The sequence below is a fragment of the Rhamphochromis longiceps genome, linkage group LG4, assembly GCF_057381845.1.
Source record: "Rhamphochromis longiceps isolate RC_006_pf linkage group LG4, R_longiceps_female_GT1.1, whole genome shotgun sequence".
In the NCBI taxonomy this organism is placed as follows: Eukaryota; Metazoa; Chordata; class Actinopteri; order Cichliformes; family Cichlidae; genus Rhamphochromis; species Rhamphochromis longiceps.
This window is the reverse complement of record NC_140560.1, coordinates 9,330,649-9,344,501: the sequence shown is the minus strand read 5'-3', so window position 1 is coordinate 9,344,501 and position 13,853 is coordinate 9,330,649. Positions and strand designations below refer to the sequence as shown.

At 40.2% G+C, this 13,853-nt stretch overlaps 1 protein-coding gene across 2 annotated transcripts; it reads left to right on the top strand.

Annotated features, from left to right (window-relative positions):
• The first annotated feature begins 243 nt into the window (after window positions 1-243).
• Window positions 244-7,894, top strand: znf653 (zinc finger protein 653). Of its 2 annotated transcripts, XR_014911394.1 has the most exons (11): window positions 244-548; window positions 979-1,019; window positions 2,359-2,676; window positions 2,784-3,310; window positions 3,397-3,574; window positions 4,583-4,667; window positions 4,796-4,907; window positions 4,986-5,100; window positions 5,184-5,283; window positions 5,497-5,881; window positions 5,988-7,894. XR_014911394.1 is itself a non-coding variant. In XM_085403128.1 (10 exons), exons 1-10 carry the CDS (start codon window positions 244-246, stop codon window positions 5,672-5,674), a joined length of 1,959 nt encoding a protein of 652 aa, XP_085259254.1. In that variant the 3' UTR covers window positions 5,675-7,894. The 2 variants fall into 2 exon arrangements, 1 of the variants encoding a protein (XP_085259254.1); XM_085403128.1 differs by having other exon boundaries at window positions 5,497-7,894.
• The last annotated feature ends 5,959 nt before the right edge of the window (window positions 7,895-13,853 follow it).

Genomic DNA, 13,853 nt, shown 5'->3' with positions numbered 1-13,853 from the left:
CTGTAGTCCGGATGCAACGCATTGTGTCCATTGTAACGTTCCGCTCGGTCCACACGGTTCATATTTCTATTAGCATTTCACCGATGTCTTCGCCTAGCTTAAAAGGAAAAACTAGATATTGCCAACGCAAAGTTTATGAATCTATAGCGCGAGGAAGACGAGCTCAAAATGCATTGATATCAGTGTTTCCTGCGAGTCCTTACACAACTTCCGGCATGTCGGATAATCAAAGCATCAGCTGTTATGGCCAAGATGGCGCATCAGCTGGCAGAAGTGGAGGCTCCCCTGGACACAAACCAAGCCGGGGAGCAAGGAAAGGGTGTTTTGAGGCGCTGTAGGGGGCGACCCAGGCTCACAGACTCCGACCGAGCGCAGAGGCGGCTGGAATCCAGAAAGAAGTACGATGTCAGGAGGGTGTACCTCGGAGAGTCGCACAAGCTGTGGAGTGATCTCCGCAGGCGGACCGGTCTGAGCGACGCCGGGCTGGCAGAATATCTCATCCTACTCAACTCCACCTATGGAGAAAAATACCAGCAGAAATACTGCGGGTAGGAATGTGCTGCAGACACGTTATCTAATCAGAGTGGTATATTGACTAGCTGTTTTCTTCTGTCAGACATTGCTCTTCACATTTGTGCTAGTTTTAATCTTAAAGGGCACTTACTGTTATAACTGGACTCCACGAGGGTATATTTTCATAATTCACTGTTCAAAAATAATCTTTGTTTATGTCCTAGTTCACTGTTCATTCTCACTCCCCCTCCCCTTAAGCCAACTCTTTCCTGATTTGCTGCATATAGCAAACGGAAGGTTTGAAATAAATGTTGCAATTTGTAACATCATATTTAATACGAGTACCCACCATTGTAACAGTATGATAAAAAGCAAGCAAAAGCACAATAGTTCAACTTTAGATAAGTACTGTTTGTTTGTTGTGACTAATCTGTTTTTTCCAAATGATGTGTTTCTGTGTTGCAGGAAGAAGATTGCCCCAGAAGTCTCGGCAAAACAGAAAAGAGGTGTGTGGAGCCATTATTACATGGAAATATTTCCAAATTAAGCACGTAGGGTTTGAGGTTGGGAATGAAGTCTGTTTAAAGCGGCTCAGTTATTTGGTGTATCAAACTGGAGCTTGCCTAAATGTTTTCTAGACAAAAGTGCTTGCATCAAGTTAAATACACAGACAATAAAGATCCAAAATTTCACAAAGATCCAGAAGAACAGTTTTGAGGTTATAACTTAAAATGAGTATTGTATTACACATTTGTCATTATTTTTTAAGCAGTGTGTGAGTATTTATTTACTTATTCAACATAAAACTTGAGTACAGTGCCACATCCCAACACAAATCCCTATCCTAAAGCGGATATGCATGAAATGTTTCTCATATTGTTTAAGTGTGAATGCAAATGTTACTGCATTTTCTAATGTTTTATAACTAAAAATCAAGTTTTCAACATTATCAACATGTTATGAAAAATGAAAAAATAAAAATAGTATTAATTACATAATTGTATGTGAAATGTAATCAAAGCAGTCAAACAACTAGAACTTCTTTAAATTTCGGCTGGTCTCCTTTTCAAGGGGATTGATCTCTTTGTGCACCTCTTTTAGTGCTGCTACTATTCTTAGATCACACCGTAGGTGTCTTGTTCTGCACGCTTGCACCCTCCATCTTCAAATTATCCATCTACTTCAAACCTGTGGCATAGAGCAAACAGTCATATCTGTGTCAGACTGATCAGACGTTCACCAGTCATTAGAGCCAAGTCTGCAACTCAGAAGACACTTTCAAACATTGGAAGATGTCTTCCATGTCAAAGCCTGAGAAGCATGCTCATTTCTGTGGTGCTGCATGGAGAAATCCTTCAATAATCAGAAATCAGGATATTTCCTGATCTGTGGCACTTTGGCACTTGTTGTGCCATCATGCTGCTTAGGGCAATATTGTTCTTCACTACCTGCAGTACTTGCCTCATTTGCATCCCTGCTTCACCAAAGTGAACTTGTACTTGAAGCATTGCTTCAGTGGAGGAGATCTAGTGCAAGAGTTATGTTAGACCAGGACTTCCATGGAGTGATCTAAAATAGGCAGCATTTCTGCAAAAAGAAAGGTCACCTTGAAGCCAACTGTGACCAAATTTAAATCTTTTTGCTTTATGGATGTTTACACTGACTCAACATTTATTCTTCTTTGCTAAGGAATCAACTTTCATGTACGCTATTACTGCACGTGTTGAGTCTTAGTTGATATGTGGTTAATCTCATTCTATAAACTGTTTATCCAACAAAAATTAATCTGCCATTCATCATCCATCTCATATGCCCCCCACCCCGCACCCTGGCATATACGCTCAGGCAGGAAGCAATGTGTGTCCAGCCTCCAGAGCCTGGTGTGTTGGTACCAGCAGCACTCGCACTCTTGCCCACACGAGCCCCAGCTTAGAGCTCTAGAGACCCAGTCCAACTTCTCCACCACTGCAGTCTGGCAATGTGAAGGCAACCACTCGTTTGTGCAATACCTTTTCTCACCTCTGGGGGAGGCAAGTGACTCTGAGCATGAGGAGGGAGTGAACAGGGACAGCGATGGAGAGTGTGCAGTCAAAACAGACGTGTCTGTAGCAAAAAACATAGTAAGCCGGAAGAGAAGGAAGGAGGCTCACAGACAGTTGAAAGGTGTGTAGAATCGTACTGTAAGTGTTTGTTTTGTTGTGTAGACTTCAGTAAATCCTACATTTCTTAATGACCAACTTGCCCTTTTATTAATCATTTTCTTTTTGTAGACGTGGGAGAAAATGTGGATGTTTCTGAGGAACATCAGGAAGCTGTAAGCCAGGTAGAAGAGGTTGTAGTTCCAACCCCTGAAGCCAGCGTACTGGCCTCTTCCAAGGATGCTCCGCTGACAGGGCAGCCTATCTGGGAAGTGGAGATGGTGCGACAGCAAGGCTCCCTCACAGCGGCTTTTCACTCCGTCCCCACAGAGGAAGAGGAGGAGACTGAAGATCTGAGGCAAGGTAAGGATGGAGGGGAAGAAGAACGCCTCACAGAAGAGGAAGTCAGGACTGTTAGGCACGATTACGAGTGCGTTATGACGGCATCCTTAGCTGATGAACTTGACAAGTCTGATGAGGACTTGGTGCTGTCGCAGAGCCTGAGTGGCTCAGTGCGCCTGAGTGCTCAGACAGAACTGTCAGTCCCACCGACCATGCAGGTCCAAGAGCAGAGCGAACTGTTTGAGCCTCAGACTCTGCAAACGGTGGTGACCGGCTGTGAGATTCCTGACCAGAGGACGGCTTTGGAGGGCTCACAGGTAGGTAAACGAGTATCTCACAGAAATAAGACTGCAGGAGGAGTGTGTTACTCTTTTTCATAAACTACATTTCCCATCGTTCCTAGTTAATTATCATCACTGGCCCCAGCTACGAAGCCCTGGCATCCGAGGGAATCCAACTCAACATGGGAGGCGGAAATGTGGAGGAAGTCACCTGCACCGTCATTGGGGGCGTCACCTACAACCAGGTGTGCACGGCTGACTCGAAAATCAGAACAGCAGAGGATGAGGACTCCATGACAGGTGCGCTACTTTGGAACTCGAAATTTCTGGACTTTGAGATGAAATGTTCCTATATCTGTCAGTCTTTTGATGATCATTTGATACTCAAAGTGTTCAGTCTTATTGTAATAAATAAAGCATAATTAAAATTATCTGATGTTTTATGTTTGAAATGTAACATTTGTTGCTAAAAAATGAGCATAAAAGCTCTGAAGAAGTTTTGAAGTTGTAAGTTGTTGTAAGTTCCTAATAAAAACACAGCAATTAAATATTAAAATATTCAACTGTGCGCATCTTGAAAACTGTAAGCATTTTGTGAAAGTTTAGGTTCTATTAGGAATCACATCCATTCTGGGAATGATTTCCACTTTTAAAAGATGCTTACAGTAATCGGCTTCACTAAGTCTGCTGGCTGACTCTGTGAGAGACTGTCACATGTCCATAACTGACATCACTGGACATGCAATAAAGTGCCTCTTTTTGTTTTGGGTTTATTTAGTGTCAGCAAACTCCAGAGAAGTATATTTATATAGATTTGAATCATACCTGTTTCATGTAAACATCCCGTCCATTGATTTCCATGTGAATAAAACACAGAACTTGAATGTTATGATATGTTCGTGCTACTGAGATGTGTCAATTCAAGTTATATAAGCATATATTTGATTATGTTTATATAAATTTATATAAATTCATGCCAGTGTATATATGTCTAAATCACATGCATTTTAGCGCCACTGCTCGCAGTGGGCATGAACTTTGTAAAACAGGAAGTTCTAGATTACCTGTGTGAATCCCTTTTGCTCTCCTGCAACATGCAGCACCAGTCTGATAGTTTCTGACTAAATCCAGCCAACACCTAATACCAAGAAAGAGTAGCTGAGTGTAATGTGCACTGATTTGCATTTTGTTTTCTTTACACTTTGGATATTGACTTAAATGATTTGAATTTTCTTCCCAGCACTCAGATTTGACTAATGGGAGTCTTTATGTTTTCTCTAAAAGAATTTACTTGTCGTTTCCCTGCAGGTATGACTGACAAACAACTGCTGCAGCCCAGTGTTGACACTTTGGAGCTGGGCAGTGACAGACAGCTGCAGAGGAGTCTGAGCAGGTTTGAGACTCACGTACTCAACATCATCTTAAAAGCAAATAGAGAATGCCATTGTCATCAGGTCACTGTTTTAAGTTGGTCTCCTTAGTGTGCCGCTCAGTCCACTGTGCCCCTTTTTGCAATGTCAGGTCAAAGAGAAGCAGACGAGGCCCGGTGATCGAGGCTGATGGGATGCTCAAGATGTTCCACTGTCCGTACGAGGGTTGCAGTCAAGTCTATGTAGCAATTAGCAGCTTTCAGGTAAAGTTAATTAGTCGTGCTCTGCATTTGAGCTTTTTCTGTTTCTACACGCGAGCTCTAAATGTCTGCTCTCTGTAGAATCACGTGAACCTAGTTCACAGGAAAGGAAGGACAAAGGTTTGCCCCCACCCTGGCTGTGGAAAGAAATTCTACCTGTCGAACCATCTGCATCGCCACATGATCATCCATTCTGGTGAGTTCGCAAAAGACACCCCTGTGTATTGCCTGCGTGTTATCCGCATATACTTCCAAATGTAAACATGAATCTTCCTACAGGCGTTAGAGATTTTATCTGTGAGACTTGTGGAAAGTCATTTAAACGCAAAAATCACCTGGAGGTTCACAGGCGGACGCACACAGGAGAAACACCACTCCAGTAAGTTACTAATGCTTCAAACAGATCCTATTGTTACTCTTTTTAGTAATTAAACACTGAGAAGTTCAGATCACTGTTGCTTTATATTGGAATTAAAATGTGGAGCAATTGTTGAGTCACTAGTCTCTCTGGGAGCTAAATTTATTACATGGCCCCAAATATTAACATTCTCACATACATCTTGTCACCCACGTCATCGTCATCATCTGTCAGATGTGAAATCTGTGGCTACCAGTGTCGCCAGCGCGCATCCCTGAACTGGCACATGAAGAAACACACTCCAGAGGCCCACTACAACTTCACCTGTGAGTTCTGTGACAAGAGGTTCGAGAAGCTGGACAGTGTCAAATTCCACAAGTTAAAGAGTCACCCAGACAAGCAGGCAACCTGAGGTGCATAAGCATTACTGGCTGGACACCTCCGAGACCAAAGGAAGTCTTCCAGTGAAGAGAGAGACTTTGCCGCGTCTGTATTGCCTTGCACGTCCAGGGCGATGAACATCAGCAGTGTTCTTACAGGCTGAGGATGAAGGCAGGAGTGATTTGGACTAACAGCTGTGCAGGACGCATGCTGTGTCAGAGGCTAATTTCCTCATTTGGTAAAGAGTGATTCCTAAATATTTCAAGCAACTGTTCACATACCAGACTTGGCAAAATCAGTCAGAATTAATTTGATATGTTTTCTGTTTTTGTTTTGTTTTTCAGGACAATTTCCGATATTAAAAAAGAAGAAGTGATTAAACATAGCTGTAAACATTAGCAAGGCTCGTTAACTAGCTTGCTAGTAACTGTTGCTTTCTGAGCTGGTTGTGCTTTGTTACATGTTCATTTTTATTTGGGGTTACAGATTAAGTAAAAGAACCGGTCACATTCATGACCAGCCCACACACCGTGTAGTATTTCCCCACTCTGTGGGAACCAATTCAGAATGCTTGTAGATCTGAGATTTGGCTAATTATTTTCAGCAACCATATTTGTTCCCTCTGGCGTGAGCAGACAGTCGTGTAATAGTAAATGTTTTTGTAGGCTCTGGAAAGTGTCCTGCAGTTACATAAAGGGCATATTGAAAACATACAAAAAAAATGTATTTTTTCATGTGTAACCATGAAGATCTCTGTTTCCTTAAACAATTCAGTTCAGTTTCATTTATACAATGCTAAATCCCAAAAGCTGTCACCTTAAGGTGCTTTAAATAGTAAAGTCAATATAAAGTCCAGCAATCCGACGACCCCATATAAGCAAGCACTTTGCAAAAGTGGGAAGGAAAAACTCTGTTTTAACAGGACGAAACCTCCAGCAGAACCAGGCTCAGGGAGGGGCAGCCAGCTTTAACTGGTTGTGGGTGAGTGGGAAACAGGACAAAAGACACTAATGGCATAGAGCTAAAAGGTCAAAGTAGTGCATCACGGGAAGCCTCCTGGAGCTTAGGTTTATCACAGCTTAACTAAGGGATGGTTCATTGTGACGAGCCCTAGTTTATAAGCTTTATGAAAAAGGAAAATTTGGGTTGCTCTGGACAAAAATACTTCATTGGTTTCTCGGCTTTGCTCGTTAAAAAGCAAGATCCTCAGCTGATTTTAATATAGCTAAACTCAAATTTGCAGTCCTTTTCCGAAGCACTATTGCTACGTTTGAATCGATCCCTGGAAGTCTCATTCTGACCACTTACATCTGTGCTCCTGGTAAAATCGACTTTCGTGTCAAAATGACTAAGAAAGTACTTTCAGTTCCTTTGGTATTTTCCAAGTTGATGAATCTGCAGGTTTTAATGTAGCACAGATATTATGTGAGCTTGGTGCAACTCTAGCATATATCTTGCCTTGGGAGCAGTACCAGGACTACAGTAGCTTTGGACCACCTGAGGCTGGGTTTGTGTCTCCTCCTGGAGTTGATTTAGTGATCTTTTGCACATAAGATGAATGTGCTAGCCACAACACCATGGACTCACTAGACTGACCTATGAGTCATAACTGTTAAGGAGACCTGTATCTCTGTCTGTGACCTGGAAAACAAACGACCATTTTCAGTTTTCTTTGTCATTTACAAGTTAGAGTTTAAAGTCCTGAGCCATCTGATTAGTTGGAAATGGCCTCCTCAAACACAGCAACTATTGTTTGCTCTCTGTCAGTGCAGTAAAATTCAAATTTTTATCCATCCTGACAAAGTTAATTCACAACCCTTCTACTTGCTTCATTTGGCTTCCTGCTTATGCGCCAAAACTAAATTCAAATTGGAAGAGAGTGGTTTTGGCACGTTTGCAGAGAGGAGCGATTTGCTTTTTATGGGCAGAATCACAGAACTGATCGATCCAGGTAACATACCTGGTCTGTAGGTTGTGTCTGTCTACACTGCATGTACAAATTCAAATGTAGGCTTTTCTGTTTTAGTCACTCAAGGCGACTGTTAGCTGCGTTGCTCGGGAGAGCAGTATTTATTTGACAGAGTCCAATGGGAAAGCTTGTGAGATTGATGTGACAGTTTCTCAGGAAAATTCACCTTTGTCTTCTTGTCCTGTGATATTTTTTTTGTATTTTTATTTTATTTTTTTAAGAAAATGCACTTTTTCTTCTCTTCTGTCACTTTGGCTAACTGGTGAATCAGTAAAAAATATGTCACCATGACTCATGTTTGTGCCATTTCTTTCTTTTTTCTTAATGACACCTATTTGACACATGATTAATATGCAGGCTGTTTGTGCCTGTTACATAATGCAACCCAGGGTGTGTGTATGTGTGTGTTTTTGAGTGGGTGTGCATAAGGAATAAGCAACATCATGAAAACCATGCAGATGACACCTAGTTATGAAATCTTTTCACAGGATCTGGACCCTGTGAGTCAGAAGAATATTGAACATTAGAAAATGGTTTCAGTAAAACGTTTAGCTTGGGGCACATTAGAATCCTCCTGGTCACATTAAAATATTGAGATGAGATGCTTAGGAAAGAAATTACAGGTTTTCCAAGTGAAATATGAGGTCATCCAATAGGCTACCAAGATTTATTTAGTCTTCACATCTGCTGCGCCTTAACTCAACATTTTTCTAGTGTTTTTGATCTGTTCTTCTTTCTTTAACAATTTTGAGTGAGTGGTTTTTGACCCTCTTTGATCTTTTTTTTATTAGCTTGTGTGATTTTCAAGTAAAACAAAAGTCACAGTGTAAGCAACATGAGGCCAAAGTCTCAGGAGCAGTCACCTTGCTGAGTACTAACTTTCCATTTATTTAAAGTAAACCTATTATGCTTTCATATACAGAAACCAGTTTGAGGTGATTTAAACTTTGTTACGTTGTGTGTTAGCAGCCATCAGAAGTTTGGGTGCGCTGTGGCCATAAATGGGTGGACACGGTCAGCAACAATACTCAGGTTAGGCTGTGAAGTTTAAACAGTTCTCAATTAGTGTTAATTTGCCAAGAAGCTATCCTTATGGCATCACCAGCGTGAACTGCTGATGCAGCAGAAATCAAAACTCATGAGACCAAAACCTTTGGAAAGGAAGTACAGGACATGGCAAACAGCAACAACTGGAAAGGGAAATAAAAATACCCCCCACTCACAGATGAACAGTTTCCATCCACTCTATAAGCACAAACACATCATAAACAGACACCTTAGTAGGACTACCAAATGTAGTGATGAAGATTTTGTAATGAAGGACGGAATATATTTGATGTGTGTATGCGTACAAACAAAGCTCTATTTAAATGTCAAGAAGCAGTCCTATTGTTCTGAGAAATATCACAGAGAATAGCCGCTCTGCTGATGCTTGTGCAAACTGGCACTCCCTCAGTACGTCATCATGGTAAACAACTTCTTTCACATTATAATAGAAAAGCACTGTCCCATATTTTCCCTGCCTCTTTCATAGGTGGCCTGCCCTGCTCGGATGGAATAATCGGGTGCCCCAATTGAGCACGAGACACAGATCGTTTTGTTTTTCTTTTGTTTGTTGGTCCAATTGGGAAAAAGCTCATATCACTTTGGTATAAAAATCACTGTTAATTATTAGTGAGCTGACAGTTAATTGAATTTCTGCAAATGGTCATTTCAGTTTTAACAAACAAGTTTGGGTCTTAGGAGGTTAAAGCAAGTTAAACTCTTTGTTGATTCTAAAGTTTGTATATGATTCAAGACATAATAAATTATCTTGACCTTACCAGGTCTTAAAATTAGGTAAATACAACGTCAGATGAACAACAGCATGTGTGTTATTCTATTTAACAAAACCTAATCCAGCGGCAGAGTGGGGAACGTATACTTCATGATTCAATAGCTTGTAGAATAACCTTCAGCAGCAATAACTGAGCAGTTTGTAATGAGGTGTTTGAGCTGATATGCTGTGTTTGGTTTTCTCCAAATATGGCGCTGTGCATTATAGCCAGTCATCCCCACTTTGGTCTCGTCAGTCCAAAGGATTTGTTCAGATGCAGCTTTGCAAACCTAAACGGTGTTTGTTCGTTTTATAAACAAGTCACACCTTTTCACTCTGTTCCTAATTATACTGTCATCAGCTTTAACATTTAACATGCTAACTAAGGCCTGTAGAGTCTGAGAGATAACCTTTGTTTTTGTTTTTTGTTTTTTTGTTTTGTTTTGTTTTGTTTTGGGGGTCTTTTTTTTGGGGGGGGGGGGGGGGGGTGTCTTTTTTTGACAGTTTTTCTGAGCATTGCACAGTCTGATGTTTGGAAGATATTGATACGATACTGTGCAAACAACTGCCAGAACTCCTGCTTTTATAGAGGTGCTCACACTCGCTGATGATCAGTTAAGCAACTGCATTTGATTATCAGCACCTGGTCGGTACTTACCTTTTAATTCCTATGGAAGCTGTAAGGGTGTGCTTTGTTTTTCCACACACTGCTACCGCATTTTAGCTCACTTTTGTTAAATAACTAACGACACAGCACTGTAATGTGTTGCTGTATTTACTTTTATGCGAATCATTTTGTATTTTGTACATATTCATGTTGTTTTCTTTGTTCTTTTTAAGTGTACTTTAAGAAGTTTGTGATGCAGTAAATATCAGATACGGGTAACATGACAAATGTTCAGTTTATAAAGGAGTAGGTAATGGATGATACTAGGTTCTAATTTATAAATAATCGGGTATGAATAACTTGAGTTTACTATATAATATTATACTGCAGTATATTTCTAACTAACTAGGCAGTTCATTCTGTTTCTCTTATTTCTCTTCTTTAACACATTTTTTCTAATGACAACCTGAAAGAAAGGAAGACTTGAAATTAGAGGTCAAGTGTGTGGCATGATCTTTGGATGCCAACTACATAGTGGGATATTTAGACATGTCATTTAGTAGTATCATTTCCAAAGTCTTGCCAATACAAACAACAGCAGCAGAATTCAAAGCAAAGTTTTAAATATAAAAAAGACATTCTCTCAACATTTGACCTTATTTGACCTTGTAGAAGAGGTCAAAGGTCAAAGGAATATTATATTTATAATCCCTATATATCACTCTCTATTTGTCTATATATTGTCAATACAAGCAATGGCAGTGCTAAACATAGTTTTAGAAAGCTTTATGTAGTATTGTTGTCACTAACCGTCAGATTAATCTACCGGCCTTTGAGAAAAGGTCAAAGGCCAGATGTGACATGATTTTTTTTCAATCTAAATTCTAAATAAATTATTTTTCTTTTTTTTTGTTCATGTTTTTGTCTGACAGCAGAACATAAAAACATTGACTACAGGAATAGTTATCCCCATACAGTCACGTCTCTGTCCTGTTTGTTGAATAGTACTTAAAAAACCATAACGCACAAAAGTGAAAACAAAATCACAAACAAACAAACATTTAAAAAAGTAAAAACAGAGTGTTTATAAACTTAGCTTGAGCTTGACCTCTGGGTATACTAAACGTTTACATCCAATACAAAATACATATCACAATATCTGTCTAAACAGACCTATCCTCTATGTAGTGCAAGAAGGGACCCCAGACCTGATCAAAGATATCTTCTCTCCTCTAAGTTACCTGTTCATATATAGCCATTTTTTTCAGTCCATTCCTTAAAGCAGCAAGAGTTAGATGACGTCCAGTGTCCCATTATTATCCTGCACCTTGTTATGGCGGCCAGACGCACCCACAGCTTCTGTCTTCCAGATAGATTCATGCTATCTGGTAACAGACTCAGGACACACAAAGCGGGAGACTTCGAGAGATCAAATTGAAAAGGACCTTTCAAAAGGTTAATGATCCCATCGCACATGTGGACATTTTTTTCACATGCATACAGCATATGAACTAAAGTCCCAGCTTCTTTCTGACACTTCCAGCAGGTGTCTTTGTCAACTAAATTCAGTCTGAATAGTTTGCTAGGGGTCCAATAGCTTCTGTGGAGTAATTTGTACTGGATACGCTGTGATTGCGTGTGGCATGAGCAACCATACCAACATATAACCAGCTTCTTCCAACTGTCCTCTGAAATCTGGATTCCCAAATCTCTCTCCCAGCCCAGCTTCAGCCCCTCTAGACAGGCGATTGTGCCTCTCTGAAGATCCCACAGAATTTAGACGGTTTGGTTACCAAATAAATCCCCCAACTTAATTCCTGCACTAGACTACGTGAACGGTTTCTTACCAATTAATAATTTCTTATTATACCAAATAGAGGCTCTAGAGGTAAGATAAGGATTGGTATTAATGAACTGGTGAGCTCTAAACCAAGTCTCTTGTTTAAAAGCCAGTACTGGTCTTCCCCTGTGAGAGAAAAAGGCCTCTAAAGATGTTTGAGTCACTAGGCTTTCCTCAGTCACTACCCAGCATGAGTTATTTATCTTAGCTAATTGGGAGAGAGAAAACGCATAACCAGTCCATCTTGGATAGTGCTAATCCACCACTATCTTTGACAGCATGTACTTTGGACCAAAGAAAGACTGTGTTTTTGCCTGCGCACACATACCCCCCCACAACTGTATTATAAAGCTTGAAGAGGTTGTGTGGAAACATTATAGGTAACTTAAACAGATTATACTGGAGCTTTGGGGAAACAATCATCTTTACTCCATCTTTTCCTCCAAGCGGGAGATTCTGTTCAGTTTCATTAAGAGACTCAATTCCACCTTTCACTGCGTTCATGTCATGAGCTGTCAGTTCCAGAATAGATCTTATGCAAGTCAACTCAGCAGCCACATTATCTTTGGATGAACTCCTAACGTCAGCTCCATCTAGTGACTCAGCTATTCTGGATAACGAAGTAGCCTGAGAATTGTTGGCTTTCCCTTTGCGAGGTACTCGGCCGGGTATGTGTGAAATAATGACTTTTCTAACTCATTCCACTGCAATTGCAGGACCTAGACCAAAAAAAAAAATCAATGGACTTTAACTTGTTTTTTTCCGAGAGTTTGGGAGGAATACGAGCTTTGCTCCGACTTAAGCTGCCATCCTGGGCCGGCGTACCACGTGACCCTCATCTAAAGTCTTTCTATATGTTGACAGTACACACAACACTTTTCAGAATAATATTTTCTAAATGATAAGGCCTTTTTTTTACTCATGAATCATTAAGTTAACCTTAAAGACTTTGGTGAATGTAAAGCAAATTTTGCAGCTGGCAGAATGACACACACACACACGCTACATGACCTCCTCTGCGGAGGTAATAAACAGCAAGTGAATTCAGACACAGACCACGGTCTCTGGGTTCACAGCATGTGATATATCCCACCTGCCTCTTTATTCCAAATTAGAACATTATCATAGCCATCTAAGTAATGGATGAGCGCCGGTACTTGCAGAGAACTGTGTGAAACTTTAAAGCTAAAGATATTCTTTACACAACTAAATTATGATCTTTCAGAGAAATATGACTTAAACCAGAGTAGTGCATATCCCTTAATCCCAATGACACATTCCTGTGTGGAATAAAACTTCATCAGTGGTCTTCCAACCTACATTGAGATCTGACAGGAAAATAAAAAATATTATTGTCTGAAGATCAATAGCAACTTTCACCAGTTCTGATTCTGTGATATGATGTGCTGTATGCCCCGACTGCAAGGAGGTACAGGTAATTTGCAAAAGCTTTTTCAAGGATTTCAGGGTTAGGCTGGATCGTTGGATCGATGACGTATCGTTGAGTAAAATTGCTGGATCGAGAATACACATATGACACCCTATTTGATAAGCTGAGTTCAGTGATTGGAAATGAGCCAGAGAAACCTTTGGAAAGGATGATTTTAGATTTGCATCTTTCCATTTGATTTCATATTTTCTTTAAAGCACATGCGTGTAAAGTGTACCATGGGGCCTTGCTTCCTTTGGTCCATGACCTTTTCAGGGGTGAGCTTATTTGCTTGTGTGTTTTTTTTGTTTGTAATGTATTACTTACATCATGTTGAAGTTAAACTCTCAGACCTATGTATATAGATACATCTGAAACCATATTAGACATTTTCTTTTGTGTAGAGAAAAAAAAAACATTTACAGTTTTCAGTAACTTTAAGATCAGCCTGTGGTTATTGCAAATTATTACAACTGGTCACATAATTAGGCCATATTTACATGCTGTGCTCAAATTAACACCTTGAAACAGAGCAAATGTTGAATGGTG

Coding starts and splice junctions, on each gene's coding strand:
- znf653 (XM_085403128.1), top strand. CDS start 244: ATGGCCAAGATGGCGCATCAGCTGGCAGAAGTGGAGGCTCCCCTGGAC. Junction 4,668..4,795: donor CTGCAGAGGAGTCTGAGCAG/GTTTGAGACTCA, acceptor TTGCAATGTCAG/GTCAAAGAGAAGCAGACGAG. Junction 5,101..5,183: donor CCACATGATCATCCATTCTG/GTGAGTTCGCAA, acceptor ATCTTCCTACAG/GCGTTAGAGATTTTATCTGT.